Source organism: Necator americanus, chromosome X (assembly GCF_031761385.1).
Source record: "Necator americanus strain Aroian chromosome X, whole genome shotgun sequence".
NCBI lineage: Eukaryota > Metazoa > Nematoda > Chromadorea > Rhabditida > Ancylostomatidae > Necator > Necator americanus.
In genome coordinates, this window is record NC_087376.1 from 34,721,096 (window position 1) to 34,733,117 (window position 12,022).

The 12,022-nt window shown below is 44.7% G+C and overlaps 6 protein-coding genes across 7 annotated transcripts; 4 read left to right on the top strand and 2 right to left on the bottom strand.

The window, feature by feature from the left end:
- Positions 1-15: 15 nt before the first annotated feature.
- Positions 16-963, top strand: RB195_026330 (uncharacterized protein; the record flags this gene model as incomplete). 2 transcript variants are annotated; one of them, XM_064214835.1, is made up of 1 exon in its annotated part: positions 16-963. In XM_064214835.1, one exon carries the CDS (start codon positions 16-18, stop codon positions 961-963), a length of 948 nt encoding a protein of 315 aa, XP_064070715.1. The 2 variants fall into 2 exon arrangements, with proteins under 2 accessions (XP_064070715.1, XP_064070716.1); XM_064214834.1 differs by having other exon boundaries at positions 181-963.
- A 511-nt stretch (positions 964-1,474) lies between these two features.
- RB195_026331 (uncharacterized protein) lies at positions 1,475-1,804 on the bottom strand (the record flags this gene model as incomplete). Its single annotated transcript, XM_064214836.1, has 1 exon — positions 1,475-1,804. One exon carries the CDS (start codon positions 1,802-1,804, stop codon positions 1,475-1,477), a length of 330 nt encoding a protein of 109 aa, XP_064070717.1.
- A 3,879-nt stretch (positions 1,805-5,683) lies between these two features.
- On the top strand, positions 5,684-6,351 carry RB195_026332 (uncharacterized protein; the record flags this gene model as incomplete). The annotated part of the gene is made up of 3 exons (XM_013446437.1): positions 5,684-5,755; positions 5,831-6,040; positions 6,223-6,351. 3 exons carry the CDS (start codon positions 5,684-5,686, stop codon positions 6,349-6,351), a joined length of 411 nt encoding a protein of 136 aa, XP_013301891.1.
- Positions 6,352-8,999: 2,648 nt separating this feature from the next.
- Positions 9,000-9,275, bottom strand: RB195_026333 (uncharacterized protein; the record flags this gene model as incomplete). Its single annotated transcript, XM_064214837.1, has 1 exon — positions 9,000-9,275. The coding sequence occupies one exon, from the start codon at positions 9,273-9,275 to the stop codon at positions 9,000-9,002; it is 276 nt and encodes a 91-aa protein (XP_064070718.1).
- Positions 9,030-9,536, top strand: RB195_026334 (uncharacterized protein; the record flags this gene model as incomplete). Its single annotated transcript, XM_064214838.1, has 1 exon — positions 9,030-9,536. One exon carries the CDS (start codon positions 9,030-9,032, stop codon positions 9,534-9,536), a length of 507 nt encoding a protein of 168 aa, XP_064070719.1.
- A 12-nt stretch (positions 9,537-9,548) lies between these two features.
- On the top strand, positions 9,549-10,322 carry RB195_026335 (uncharacterized protein; the record flags this gene model as incomplete). The annotated part of the gene is made up of 1 exon (XM_064214839.1): positions 9,549-10,322. The coding sequence occupies one exon, from the start codon at positions 9,549-9,551 to the stop codon at positions 10,320-10,322; it is 774 nt and encodes a 257-aa protein (XP_064070720.1).
- Positions 10,323-12,022: the final 1,700 nt, after the last annotated feature.

Consider the following 12,022-nt stretch of genomic DNA (forward strand, 5'->3'; position numbering starts at 1 on the left):
CTCTCCGAGTTCATCATGACGACTATGACCATTCATGGGAACTCGCAATTCCAGAAGCCCTCCTCTCTACGCTGGACGTGGGAGTCACCCGGTGGAAGGTACCGTTATGAAATAGACCACATCATCGTCAATAAAAGGTTCTGCCTGACGGACGTCGCTACCACTGCATCGAGAAAGGGGATGAAGAAAATCATCTACGACTTCTTCTCTGATCTCTTCAACAGCCATGTCCACTTGCGTCCTCACTATATGAGAGAAGACGGTCATGTCATTCCAGAGGTTCTCCCGCCCGAATTACGACATACTATCATGTCGGTAAGGAATCGTACAGCACCCTATCCCGACAGAATAAGATTTGAACATCCGAAGAATCTTCCGTCAGTACTCATCAACACCCTGGCGAGGCTCTTTACACGTTACCTGTCGAAATGCAAGGTTCCTAAACAGTGGAAGACTGGCAAGACCGTGTTGTTGTATAAAAAGGGAGATCCACATGACATCGGCAACTATCGCCCAATCTGCTTACTGTTCTACAAGCTCTTTACAAGACTGATCCTTAACAGGATTGAGAAAGTGCTAGATGAAGGACAGCCGTGCAAGCAAGCAGAGTTTCGAAGAGAATTCAGCAAGATTGACCAAATTCACACTGTTTTCAAACTCATAGAAATATCGCGAGAGTATAAGATGCCGCCATTACATCAGCCAAGTGGAACGAACACTGACCGAGTTCGACGAAAATATGGATGCATAGGTCTTCAGCTGAATCTGGAAAAGACGATGTTCTTGCGTAAAGGATGGGTCTCGGATGCCTCATTCACGCTCTACGGAACGAACATATCCGAGTGCACCAGTTACGTTTATCTGGGTCGGGAACTGAACATGATGAACGACCTGGCCTCTGAGCAAGGCAGGAGAAAGCTAGCGGCTAAGAGAGCGTATAAAAGCATCGTGGATGTAGTGTAGAAGGCTGGGAACTCCCGGCTCCGTGGTCACCTCTTAAACACCACAGTACTTCCTGTTTCAGAATCTTCGGCACTGCGCAAGCAGGAGTAAAATGCGGTGAACGCGAATGAACGCGCGATTGAAAGAGTGATGCAAGGAGTCTCCCGCTTCACGCAAGTGAGGGACGGGATTCGAAGTCCGCTCCTACGTCAGCGATCGAAGATTAGAGACGCCGCAGACGAAGATCCCAGTTAATGATAGTTCTGGAATTTCGCTCTCTGAACTTGGAGGCTTTCTCTTCTCTCCTTGTGAAGGAAAATCTTCGGAGGAGGAGGCGATGGTCCGATCCCGTGAAGAACTTTGGCACAACAGCGACGTCCGTCAGGCAGAACCTTTTATTGACGATGATGTGGTCTATTTCATAACGGTATCTTCCACCGGGTGACTCCCACGTCCAGCGTAGAGAGGAGGGCTTCTGGAATTGCGAGTTCCCATGAATGGTCATAGTCGTCATGATGAACTCGGAGAGCCTCTATCCCTGTTCATTCCATTGTAGGTCATGGGTCCCGAAGTGAAGTTCCTCAAGCGCTCTTCTTGGGCCAACTTCGAAAATTATGACCTTGTAGAAGGCATGATCTTCTCGGTAGAACTTCTCCAGGTCCATATAGAAAGCTTCGACTTCTTCTTCTTCTTCGTAGCTTGATGTTGGAGCGTAAGCGACGAAGATAGTCAAAGCTGGTGTTGGACCACATCTTCTCATCCGCAGACATCCGATTCGGGTCGTAAGTTGTTCGAAAGAGTCCATGTTCCTTGCCATACTCATGTTGACGAGGACGCCAACTCCACCAGTACCTCCACGCATGTTCCTAAGAACAGTTCTTCTCCTGTTTCATATACGGCCTTGAGAGGGTGGCGTCGTCTCGTCTCGGTCAGTCCGATGACGCCGTACTTAATCTTCTTGGCTTGCATAATCAGATCTTCGATGGCCACTTCCGATGCAAGCGTACGTACATTATAAGTACAGATCGTCACCCTAGTCCTTTTCCGTTTCGGTAGCCATATGACTTCTTCAACCCCGTCCTTTCTGGCGCTACCGTACCAGGCTTTCCTCCGGAATCGGGAGACTTTTTTCTACTACTGTATTAGCTTATTTGTTGAGGCGACTCCAAACCGCCTCCCTTGCACCTCCCAGTCACTTGATTGCAGGCTTTTGGCCGGACCGACGTGCGGGTACAAGGATGTCATGAGTCAGTCCTGGCTCAGCAGAAACAGGGAGTCCATCCCCTGTGTCCACCCGCGTCTCTAGGCAAGCACAAGGTCGCTTTTGGTCTGCGATTAGCCCCCTATCCGCCACACAGGGATGTGCCACGTACCCTCGCGACTAACCGGCTGTGATCCCTCTAGTGAGGGAGATCCTTGGAACAACAGAAACTCTCAAATATCGAGTCATAATAGAGTGGAAAATGGTCTTCTAAAATTCTCAGGTGTCGACTACAATGTAATCCGATATAATTTCAAAGTATAAGTATATGGAGCGACTGGATCCCATGCATCAAACGCACCACAGGAAGACCGCCGACCCTAAGTTCATATTTCTTCACGAAGTCCTTCAAAGAAAATAGTGATGCTCTTCGTGTCCCATGCGAAAGGAAGATTTACTTGACGACTCTGGCACGCGATCGGGACAAATGGAAGAATTACTGGCGCCCGCTCGACCAATTCGAAGATCAACGGGAGTCAAAATGATCTAGGTGATTTGAAAGTTCACCTCATTCGAATAGGATATGTATCCTCTCAAATTCGTACCGACTTTCGCGAATAGTATCTTAGATTCTCGACACTTTTGTAGAGATCCTTCCACAGTGTCGACTGTTTTCATAATATTATCGACGTATAGGTTTTTGGCGATTTCAGCGACAAGATCCGTGTTCTGGCTCTTCAAAAATGACGTCAAACACATATTGAGAATGCTTGACGATGCCGTTACTCCGAAAGGGAGTCTTTTGAGCCCGAGGTGGAGTGGTTATCTCTGGTCGGTGGGAAATTCACGTTTTCCAGGCACAAAAATCTGCACGAATCTCCATTTGAAAGGACTGAGTGGATTTGAGCGAAAGCGGCTTCAATGTCGCAAATCTAATTATTTTGTTGCATCTTGACGTTAACCAAATGTCGTGAACTTTGTTAATGAATAACTCCCCTTTGTGGATCACGTCATTTAACAATAGCTTTCCCATTCGTTCTAAGGAAGTAAGGTAGTAGACTCCTACAGCGCTAACTTCAGCATCGTCAAACTGCTTGATGAATTTAGCTTGCCAGCAATTTTGAGGATCTTGTTGTCACGCTGTAGATGCTTTCACTAGAGCATTTTTTTGCGGTGATTCCAAGCAACAAATACCTACAGCATAGTTATTCTCAAGCTCAGAAATGTTTTCTTTTAAGAAAATGGAGCAATTATACATCCTTGTTCAAATGAAATACCCTTTGAATATTGGTTAATGTTATTGTGGATCACGTCATTCTTTTGGCACTCCTGTGCTGATATTCCAAGACCTTCGAATTCGAAGATTTCTCTCAGAATCTCTTGTGCGCTGTTTTCGTGTACAGCAGTGAGTCCGCAACACCCTTTTCGATAGAATAGTTCATACAGAGAGCATCTTTTTCGCTCTCTGTATGAACTATTCCATGTATGTATAAACAACTCCTTTTCCGTTAATCGCAGGTCCAAGTACTTTTTTGCGATATGGAGATCACTAGGGGTCTTCATCAGGTAACAAAGATCAGTTACTAACTCATGATAGTAGTCTAGTTCTACTAAAATATGTGGGGTAGGATGTTCCCTTTTAAGCTAAGCCAGTCAAATATTGTTTTCATGAAGGTGAAATATTGCACCCGAGAAGCGAAAGAAGAGACGGAACAAATGTCTTGATACGACTCACACTGACATGAAGCTAGCTGATATCCACCCCTCACAGTAGGTTACGGAACGAAATGACGTCATATAACCGCAAAACAAAGCTCTGCACTTGACGAAAGGAACGCTGAAGAAGATTCAGGACTAGGACATCTTTTCTTCCTCTGGTGTAATGGACTTGCGAACATAAGAACTACAGCATCGAAAACCACAGGGCATTCTTATCTGATAGTTATAAAGTAAAAATAGCCAAGTTATTAAATTCTCACATCTCATCAATTTTCTCCGACGAAAGAGTAGCTGTTTGTGAATTCTTGGTCTCAAGTCTAATTGGTGCTAATGTTTGCCATGTTCAGGTAGTTAACAGATACAGAATCAGTCAGGAACTCCACTGCTTAGATGGTGTTATCAAACATGTCCTCGTTGATCGGCCTGTTGTGAATCGGCGGATGCAGCATTTTCAGCTCATAGCAACATCAGGGGTGGGTGTAGCGCAGTCGGTTAGATATCAGGTAGAAGATCGGCGACGCCGTAAGTGCGTTGCAGCCACATAGTCGATGGTTCGAAACCGCCCTAGTGCAAACCATCTTTTATCCCTCCAGAGTAGATAAGTTGGTACCGAACCTGTCTGAGAGGATAAAAACACTGATTTGATTACCGGCCGGCCCCGCATTTCATTGTACAAGCCAGCACGCATTCCAAAACCTCAACGATTACGAGTTACAGTAAAATGCTTTGACGCACCCCAAGTGGATTGATACGCGAATCACTTTATCCTTTATCTTTTAAGCAGCAATGTCAAGATTTATGCGCTGTGCATACGAATAGATGAGTGACGCCATGCAATCATCCATAACCCTATCCCTTTGTTATGATTGCCTGTATCTTAGTCTGTGATACTGGGTACCAACACTACATGGCTGCTCTATCTCTACGTGAATACTCTCCTTCCACACTACCAATTAACTCAGTTGTAGTGTTATGACTCCACTTGTGATTCCATCCACTATTCGCATAGACACAGTGTACACATAAAAGTGGATGCAGGTTCGGCTTGCAAATAGTAGCTGACTGTTGCACGTAACCGATTTGGCGCGGCGTCCATTACGCACATTTCACGCGAGCGCTCACTCTAAGCGGATGAATTCTTAACCCATGGCAGCCGCAAAGGGCGGGGTTGGAGCTTTGCCCAACCAATCGTGTAGCAGCTTTCCGAGGCCAAAATGGCCGAGAACCAATCACCGAATGGGCCACTTCCTGTGACTTTTGCATTGAGGTGTATTATATGCGCATAAGTTGCGTTACACTACCAGTATTTTCACCTCCTGAGGTGTTGGGATGTCCTGTGGGAGGTTCCACATTCTTCGGTCGCCCTTTATCGAAACACGCTTCTGTAAATCATACCAGGTCTGTTTCATAGTTCTCCGTCGTTTCACTGACTGCTCGGGCCCTGCAGTGTCAGGTTATCGATCAACACAGCCTGCGTCCGCGGTCACTCTTCGCTGTAGCAACAGAATTACTTGTAGTCTTGTGTCGTCTGCACCAAATAGCCTGTATTGTGTTTCATATCAAGTGATGTTCTTGCCAGGCAAGAACATCATATTATAGACGTAGTCACAGGTCAGGTTCTGTGCGGCGGAAACCGTCCACGCACACTTATTTCGTCATACAACTTTTGTTATGTGTTACCACGTACTCCAATACTATTTGATTTGTGGGTGGAGCTTCAGTCTAAGCGGTTACATATTTCGTCTACGTTCTCGATTCCGTCTAATCGTGTACTTTTATCCTCATTTCACTCCGCTATATTAACATTTTGAAATCAGAAAAATGGCTCGCACAAAGCAGACCGCACGAAAATCCACAGGCGGGAAAGCCCCACGTAAACAACTTGCGACGAAGGTAGGTGGATAAACTTATCTGCTCCAAGTATAATAGAGGTGACTACCTGCTAAACTTGAAACATTCACCTTCTAGGCTGCGCGCAAGTCTGCACCCTCAACGGGTGGAGTGAAAAAGCCGCACCGCTACCGTCCTGGAACAGTTGCTCTCCGTGAAATTCGTAGATACCAGAAGTCAACGGAACTACTCATTCGCAAATTGCCATTCCAGCGTCTTGTTCGTGAGATCGCTCAAGATTTCAAGACTGATCTCCGCTTCCAGTCAGCCGCCATTGGTGCTCTTCAGGTATTGCCCTAGTTTGGATCCGATGGAAGATTTAGTTGGCTTCGACACGTTCGAGGGATATGTGCACGTTTAAGCAACATCGTTAAACTCAATCATTAGTACCAAGTGCTACATTAACCAATATCGTTCCTGAATCAGCCATGCACTTGTTTGCAATTGAAGCAGTTTTTTTCCTTGTTCAGGAAGCTTCCGAAGCTTATCTGGTTGGTCTTTTTGAGGATACTAACCTCTGTGCCATTCACGCTAAGCGTGTCACCATCATGCCAAAAGACATCCAACTTGCTCGTCGCATTCGAGGCGAAAGAGCATAGATTGATTTCGTTGTTTGAGTAAGTAACCGTTGTCGCATCTTCAGCGTCTGTATGTATGTACGTATCTTCACAGTTCCAAGGTTTTATCTCTTATGTTTCCTCACGTTATCCTCAATGCATTAATCTCATTCTTTTAGTTGTAACTCTGTCAGCAGCTATAAGTCAAATGCAATTATTTTGTTTGTAATCTGCACATTTATTTGTCAATAAGTTGATGTGGTGTGGGACAAGTTGCAACGGTCGAACGGAACCTAAGTTAGTATCCAATGTATGAGAAACGACATAAGAACCTTGTTGCACCAATAAATAAACGAAGCTTCTGACACAAATAAAATTCAGAAATACATCATTTCACTTACGAAATGACTTTGCATATCATCTGAGTTGAACTCTGAGGGGAAAATGTAGGAGGCGGGGGTACTCAGTGGCGCCCTTATTTCTCGACCCTTATTTTTTCCTCTTAGTAACATTAGCTTACATGTCATAGATACTCTAAGACTAATGCTTAGGTCTTAGGGCCCCGATTGATTTAATTATTTACTTCGAGAAGTAAGGGCGCTACTGTGCGGTCCCACCTAAATCGTACCCGAAATCTGAGCAAAGTACTTCGTAGAAAAATAGCATTCCTGTTCTCTTGCTGAGAAAAAGATCAGTCTCCATAAAATTCCAGAAATTTTACCACTCATTTCTACCATACCATACCGACTCACTCATTTCTAATCTTGATCTAGAATTGAGACGAACGACGAATATCCGTTGACGCCTGGTATTTGCATGCCCTACTTTGAATCTACAGTTCGAACAAAATGATTATATTCACGGTGCACTAGGAGTTGGTTCTGTTCTGGTGCTGTTTCGACGCGACGCACTGATAAACTCTCCCCGCTCTGTCGTCGGGCTGGAAATCAACCGCTGGTTATGATTTGGTTTTCTGCTTGGGGTTGAAAGCCGCATCTACCTGATCTACGCTGCAATATGGCGTGAGCAGTTGAGCGCAGAAACCCTTAAACCTTGGTTGAGCGTTTGGTTAGTATCTGGTGCGCACTATCGTCCATAGAGCACGGAAACTGTTGCCAATGGAGCGCAGTAACCGTTCACGTCGTTAGAGCGTTTCATTCGCATAATGGCTGCTGCTACCAAATTCTTGACTCTTCGCGACTTCACTTTGGTTACTACGTGGCGGGAGCTTGCATCGAAGATGAGCAGGAATTTGACGAACGGCGGATTGCTCTGGAAAGAGCGACCTTGCCCCGGCTGTGAAAATCCCTGTAAATTTACGAGGCAGATGTGAACACCCTTCATGAAGGCTAACATAACGGCCCTCTTTAGGGACACCAGCTTGCAAATACATATTGAAAATGTGTGAATAAAAGTTATTGTATGCATACTAGGTGGTCGTGAATTGCTATGAAATCCATTTTTGGTTTTTTTTTTCCTTTGGAAGTAATACATGATACTTAGCTATTCACCTCTGGAGAGCTTGTTTGGAAGGTTCGGTGAAGTTAAAGCAGTAGTAGTTTCAACTCTGTCTTCCTTTTTCCTTAGTAGCTTTAGCCTACATGTCCCCATGCAAGACTGATGCTCCCCTAAGACTGATGAATGGGTTTTAGGGCTCCAACTGACTCGGCTACTCATTTTCAGCAATGATCTGTTAATTGATGAAAAATCGCCTTCTCAAATACTTTCAAACGGAATCCCATTTGTCACTTAAAGGCATCACCCCATGAATCTGAGGTGGTGCAGATTTCAGGTGGAGTATTCTTATAAGGGATAGTAGATTATGGAGAGGAGGGTGATTACGTCCATTTCTTCCTAATTGCCGTAAAAAACGGCCCCGAAGATGCGGCGCCGCACAGGGCTGGCGCGCTCCAGTCGAACTCCCTGTAGAAAATAGTGTGCCAGAACGCCTGAAGCCGTATCTTCCGGGCCGTTTTTCAAAGCAATTAGGAAGAAATGGACGGAATCACCCTCCTCTCCATAATCTACTATCCCTTATAAGAATACTCCACCTGAAATCCGTACCACCTCAGACTCATGGAGTGATGCCTTTAAGAATGATTTTCCGCTATATGGTCATTTTGCGCAGTAAAGTACAGCGTACAGATACGCGCAAAGTCGATCCTAACGCGGCAGAGTGGTCCCACCCAACTACCATAGCACCATAAGTTGTTTATCTGTTGTAGGAGGATGTAAGAGAACGGCTGGATTTATTTTCTAAATCAATGGTAAAGTTCTACTAGATATACAGCCTGGTGCACTATTCCGAATTAATTCAAAATGCTGCGTGTCACGAAGCTGACTATGTTAGTGTCTCTAAGCGAATAGATATCTATAGGGGTGTACTTCATGAATGTGAGCATAATCACACTCACTTTCCATTAGTTGCAGAAAAAAGTGAGTTACTCTCGGTTGTGTCCCAGTAATGCAACTTCTTACAAGGGTTATTGAATTGTTGCATCGTCCCGAGATGGCATTACATCGCTAGACCTAAGTGTTACCGAATTCACTGTGTAGAATTTTGATGCAGTTTGAAAAAGGAATATAAAGGAGCGGTAAGGAAAGTTGTAGTGTTTGGTTGTGGCTCTCTAAATTACGCACTGAAATCCAGTCACCTCCTCCAGAGGGATCGTAGCCGATTAATCACGAGCCTATGTGGCGTCGTCGTCGTCAACACGAGTATGGCAATGAACATCTTTCGAACAAATAACGACCTGAACCGGAAGTCTACGGATGAAAACATGTGGTCTAACGCAAGCTTCGGCTATCTTCGTCGTGCCTTTCACGAGGTCATTGTTGGCGATTTCAGGACCAAAATTGAAACCAGAAGAACGGCTGAGGAATTCCACATCAGAACATATGGCTTTCAATGGATTGAACCAGGAGAAAGACTTCCCGATTTTGTCATGGCGACTAGGACCGTCCATGAGAAATCGCAATTCCAGAAGCCCTCGTCTCTACGCTGGACGTGGGAGCTACCTGATGGAGGGTACCATAATGAAACTGACCCCATCATTCTCAGTAAAAGGTTCTGCTTGACGAATGTCGCTTTTGTGCCAGTTTTGTATCGCCTTGTTCAAGAGGGATTTTCTTTCACAAGGAGAAGAGAGAAATCCGCGATGTTCATAAAGCAAACTCCCAGAATCATCTTCTACTGGGACCTCATCGCTTCGCTTATCGGCTTTTAGGAAGATACCGTCATGGGCAACATCGATGACGAATATGAAAGGCTTGTAGAACATTCTCACAACCGTACGAGGAATACGAACAGTGTCAGAACCGCCAAGAGATACCTGTTTCCGGAAATCATAGGGTTAGTACGTCAGTGTGTAGCTGCACGAAGTGCAGACAACCATGAATTTAGGCCCGAGTTCGCGAGGAGTTGTAGAGAAGCGATAAAAGAAGAATTCGAGGAGAGAAGACCAGCAGTATTTGCTGAAGCAGCAGAGGAGGCTAAGGGCATTCGCTACCCCCGTCGGAATTTCGCCCATCCTAAAACAAAGATGACTTCTCTCTGGAACCCAGATGGTACAACTACAGCATCGAGAAGGATGGAGACCATTTACGACTTCTACCCTGATCTCTTCGACAGCATAGTCCACTTGCTTCTTCACCATCTGAGGAAAGATAGACATGTCATTCCAGAGTCCTCCTTCCGATGTTGGACATGCGATCATGATCATCATGCGAAGAATCGTACTTTATCCTGTCTCCACAGAGTGAAGCTTAAACATCTGAAGAATCTTACCCCAGTTCTTATCAACACAGTGGCAAGGCTCTTCACTTCTTATCTGTCAGAACGCAGAATTCCTAAGCCATGGAAAATCAGCAATACCGTGCTGTTTTATAACAGTGGTGATCTATATGATATCGGTAACTATCGCCTGATCTGCTCACTGACGGCCGTGTTGGAGCTATTCACAAGAGTAATCCTAAACAGGATAGAAAGAACATTAGATGAAGGGCAGCTATGAGAGCAAGCAGGGTTTCGACAAGGGTTCAGTATGATTGATCAAATTACGTCAACTTGGAATTGTCAGCAATTGTGTACGGGTGCCGCATGAGTTAAAGGAGAAAAATTTGATAAAAACAGTTTCCGTATGCAATTCTTTACCGAAGCGGAACGAAATTGATCCATTTCAGAGCGGATATTTACAGGTGAAGATAAATTGGTTGTGTATAACGATGCTAAGCGTAAGAGGTAAAGGTTGCTGCATGAAGATGCCCATTTAACCGGGATAAAAGCTAGTTCAGATGCGAGGAAGGTTATCCGGTGCATAGTGCGATTGGAATGGAAATTTAAAGGCATCACTCCACGGCTCGGGGATGGTGCAGGTGGCAGGTGGGTTATGCTCATACGGAGTCGTAGATTATAAAGAGGAAGGTGATTCCGTCCATTTCTTCCTAATTGCCGTGAAAAAGGGCTCTGAAGATACGACCTGGAGCGTTTCAGCGCGTTATTTCCTACAAGGAGTTCGATCGGAGTGCGCCAGCATCTTTCCGGCCGTTTTTTACGGCAATTAGGAAGAAATGGACGGAATCACCCTCTTCCCCATAATCTACGACCTCATATGGGAACTCTCCACCTGAAATCCGCACCACCCCAGATTCGTGGGGTGATGCTTTTAACATGAACCTGCAAATCAGACCATTACTTCGAAAAACAAAATTGTTCACAACTAAGTGAATTAAAGGAGGCAACCGAACAGAAGAGAGAATATTGAATTAGCCAATAAAAAAGTTATCCATGAAGAAAATATAGGCCCAATGTAAGCCACACGTCTCTAGTCACCCGACGAAAACTTTAAAACTTAACTAGGATATGCTTGGATCGATTTAAAAGAGCTTACATGGTAAATAGATCACCTTCTTGGAGAAAGTGAACAATCACCTAGATAATTTCTTAAGCGAGGAACTTCAGAACCTCACCTACGACCTACGAGCATGACACTAAGCAGCTATCAAAAAGATGGGGAATGGTAATCGAATGGAAAGGTGCATACTATATTGGTGAAATGTAATAAATAGTAAATGGAGTTTTATTCCTTACTTTGGTCACAAATGTCACAAAAGACAAACTTTTGTATCAACCCAACAAAACGATGGCAATCGGCAATGTAGCTGTTTGCCTGCTAGGCGTATCCGCGGTTACGCCTAAGTGCTACGTTCTTGTTGAACTGTTGGGAAAAAAAGACGCAGTAAGAGAAAATTTAGCCAGCATTGATTGAGACTATTGTGTAAAGCGCAAAATTGCCCGTCCGTCTAACGACAATCCCCACGTACACTCAAATATCAGGGGGACGGAGCAACGCGTTCGACAGTACTGTTAGCGGTAACGGAGGAGAGGCGAAGAAGGCATGAAACATTGCATGAGGATTGATTTACAATGATTGGGTTTCTCTTTTTGTCTTATATAAACGGACTGAACTTCACGTTTAGGGATAATCGGCTATGCTGATTGTGGGTATCCACACTCCATAGAATACACCTCTTGGCGGTGATCAATTTGATAATTTCTTTCTGCACTTTCGCTGCAAGCCTGCCACTTAGGGTTTGCGGAAGGCGATTAGAACTGCGGGTAATGAAAGAAAAAAGACTGGATTTTTGATTATGGATATCAGTATTTCGTAAAAAGTGCCCTCAGATAATCATCAATATAGTTGATATTGACTTA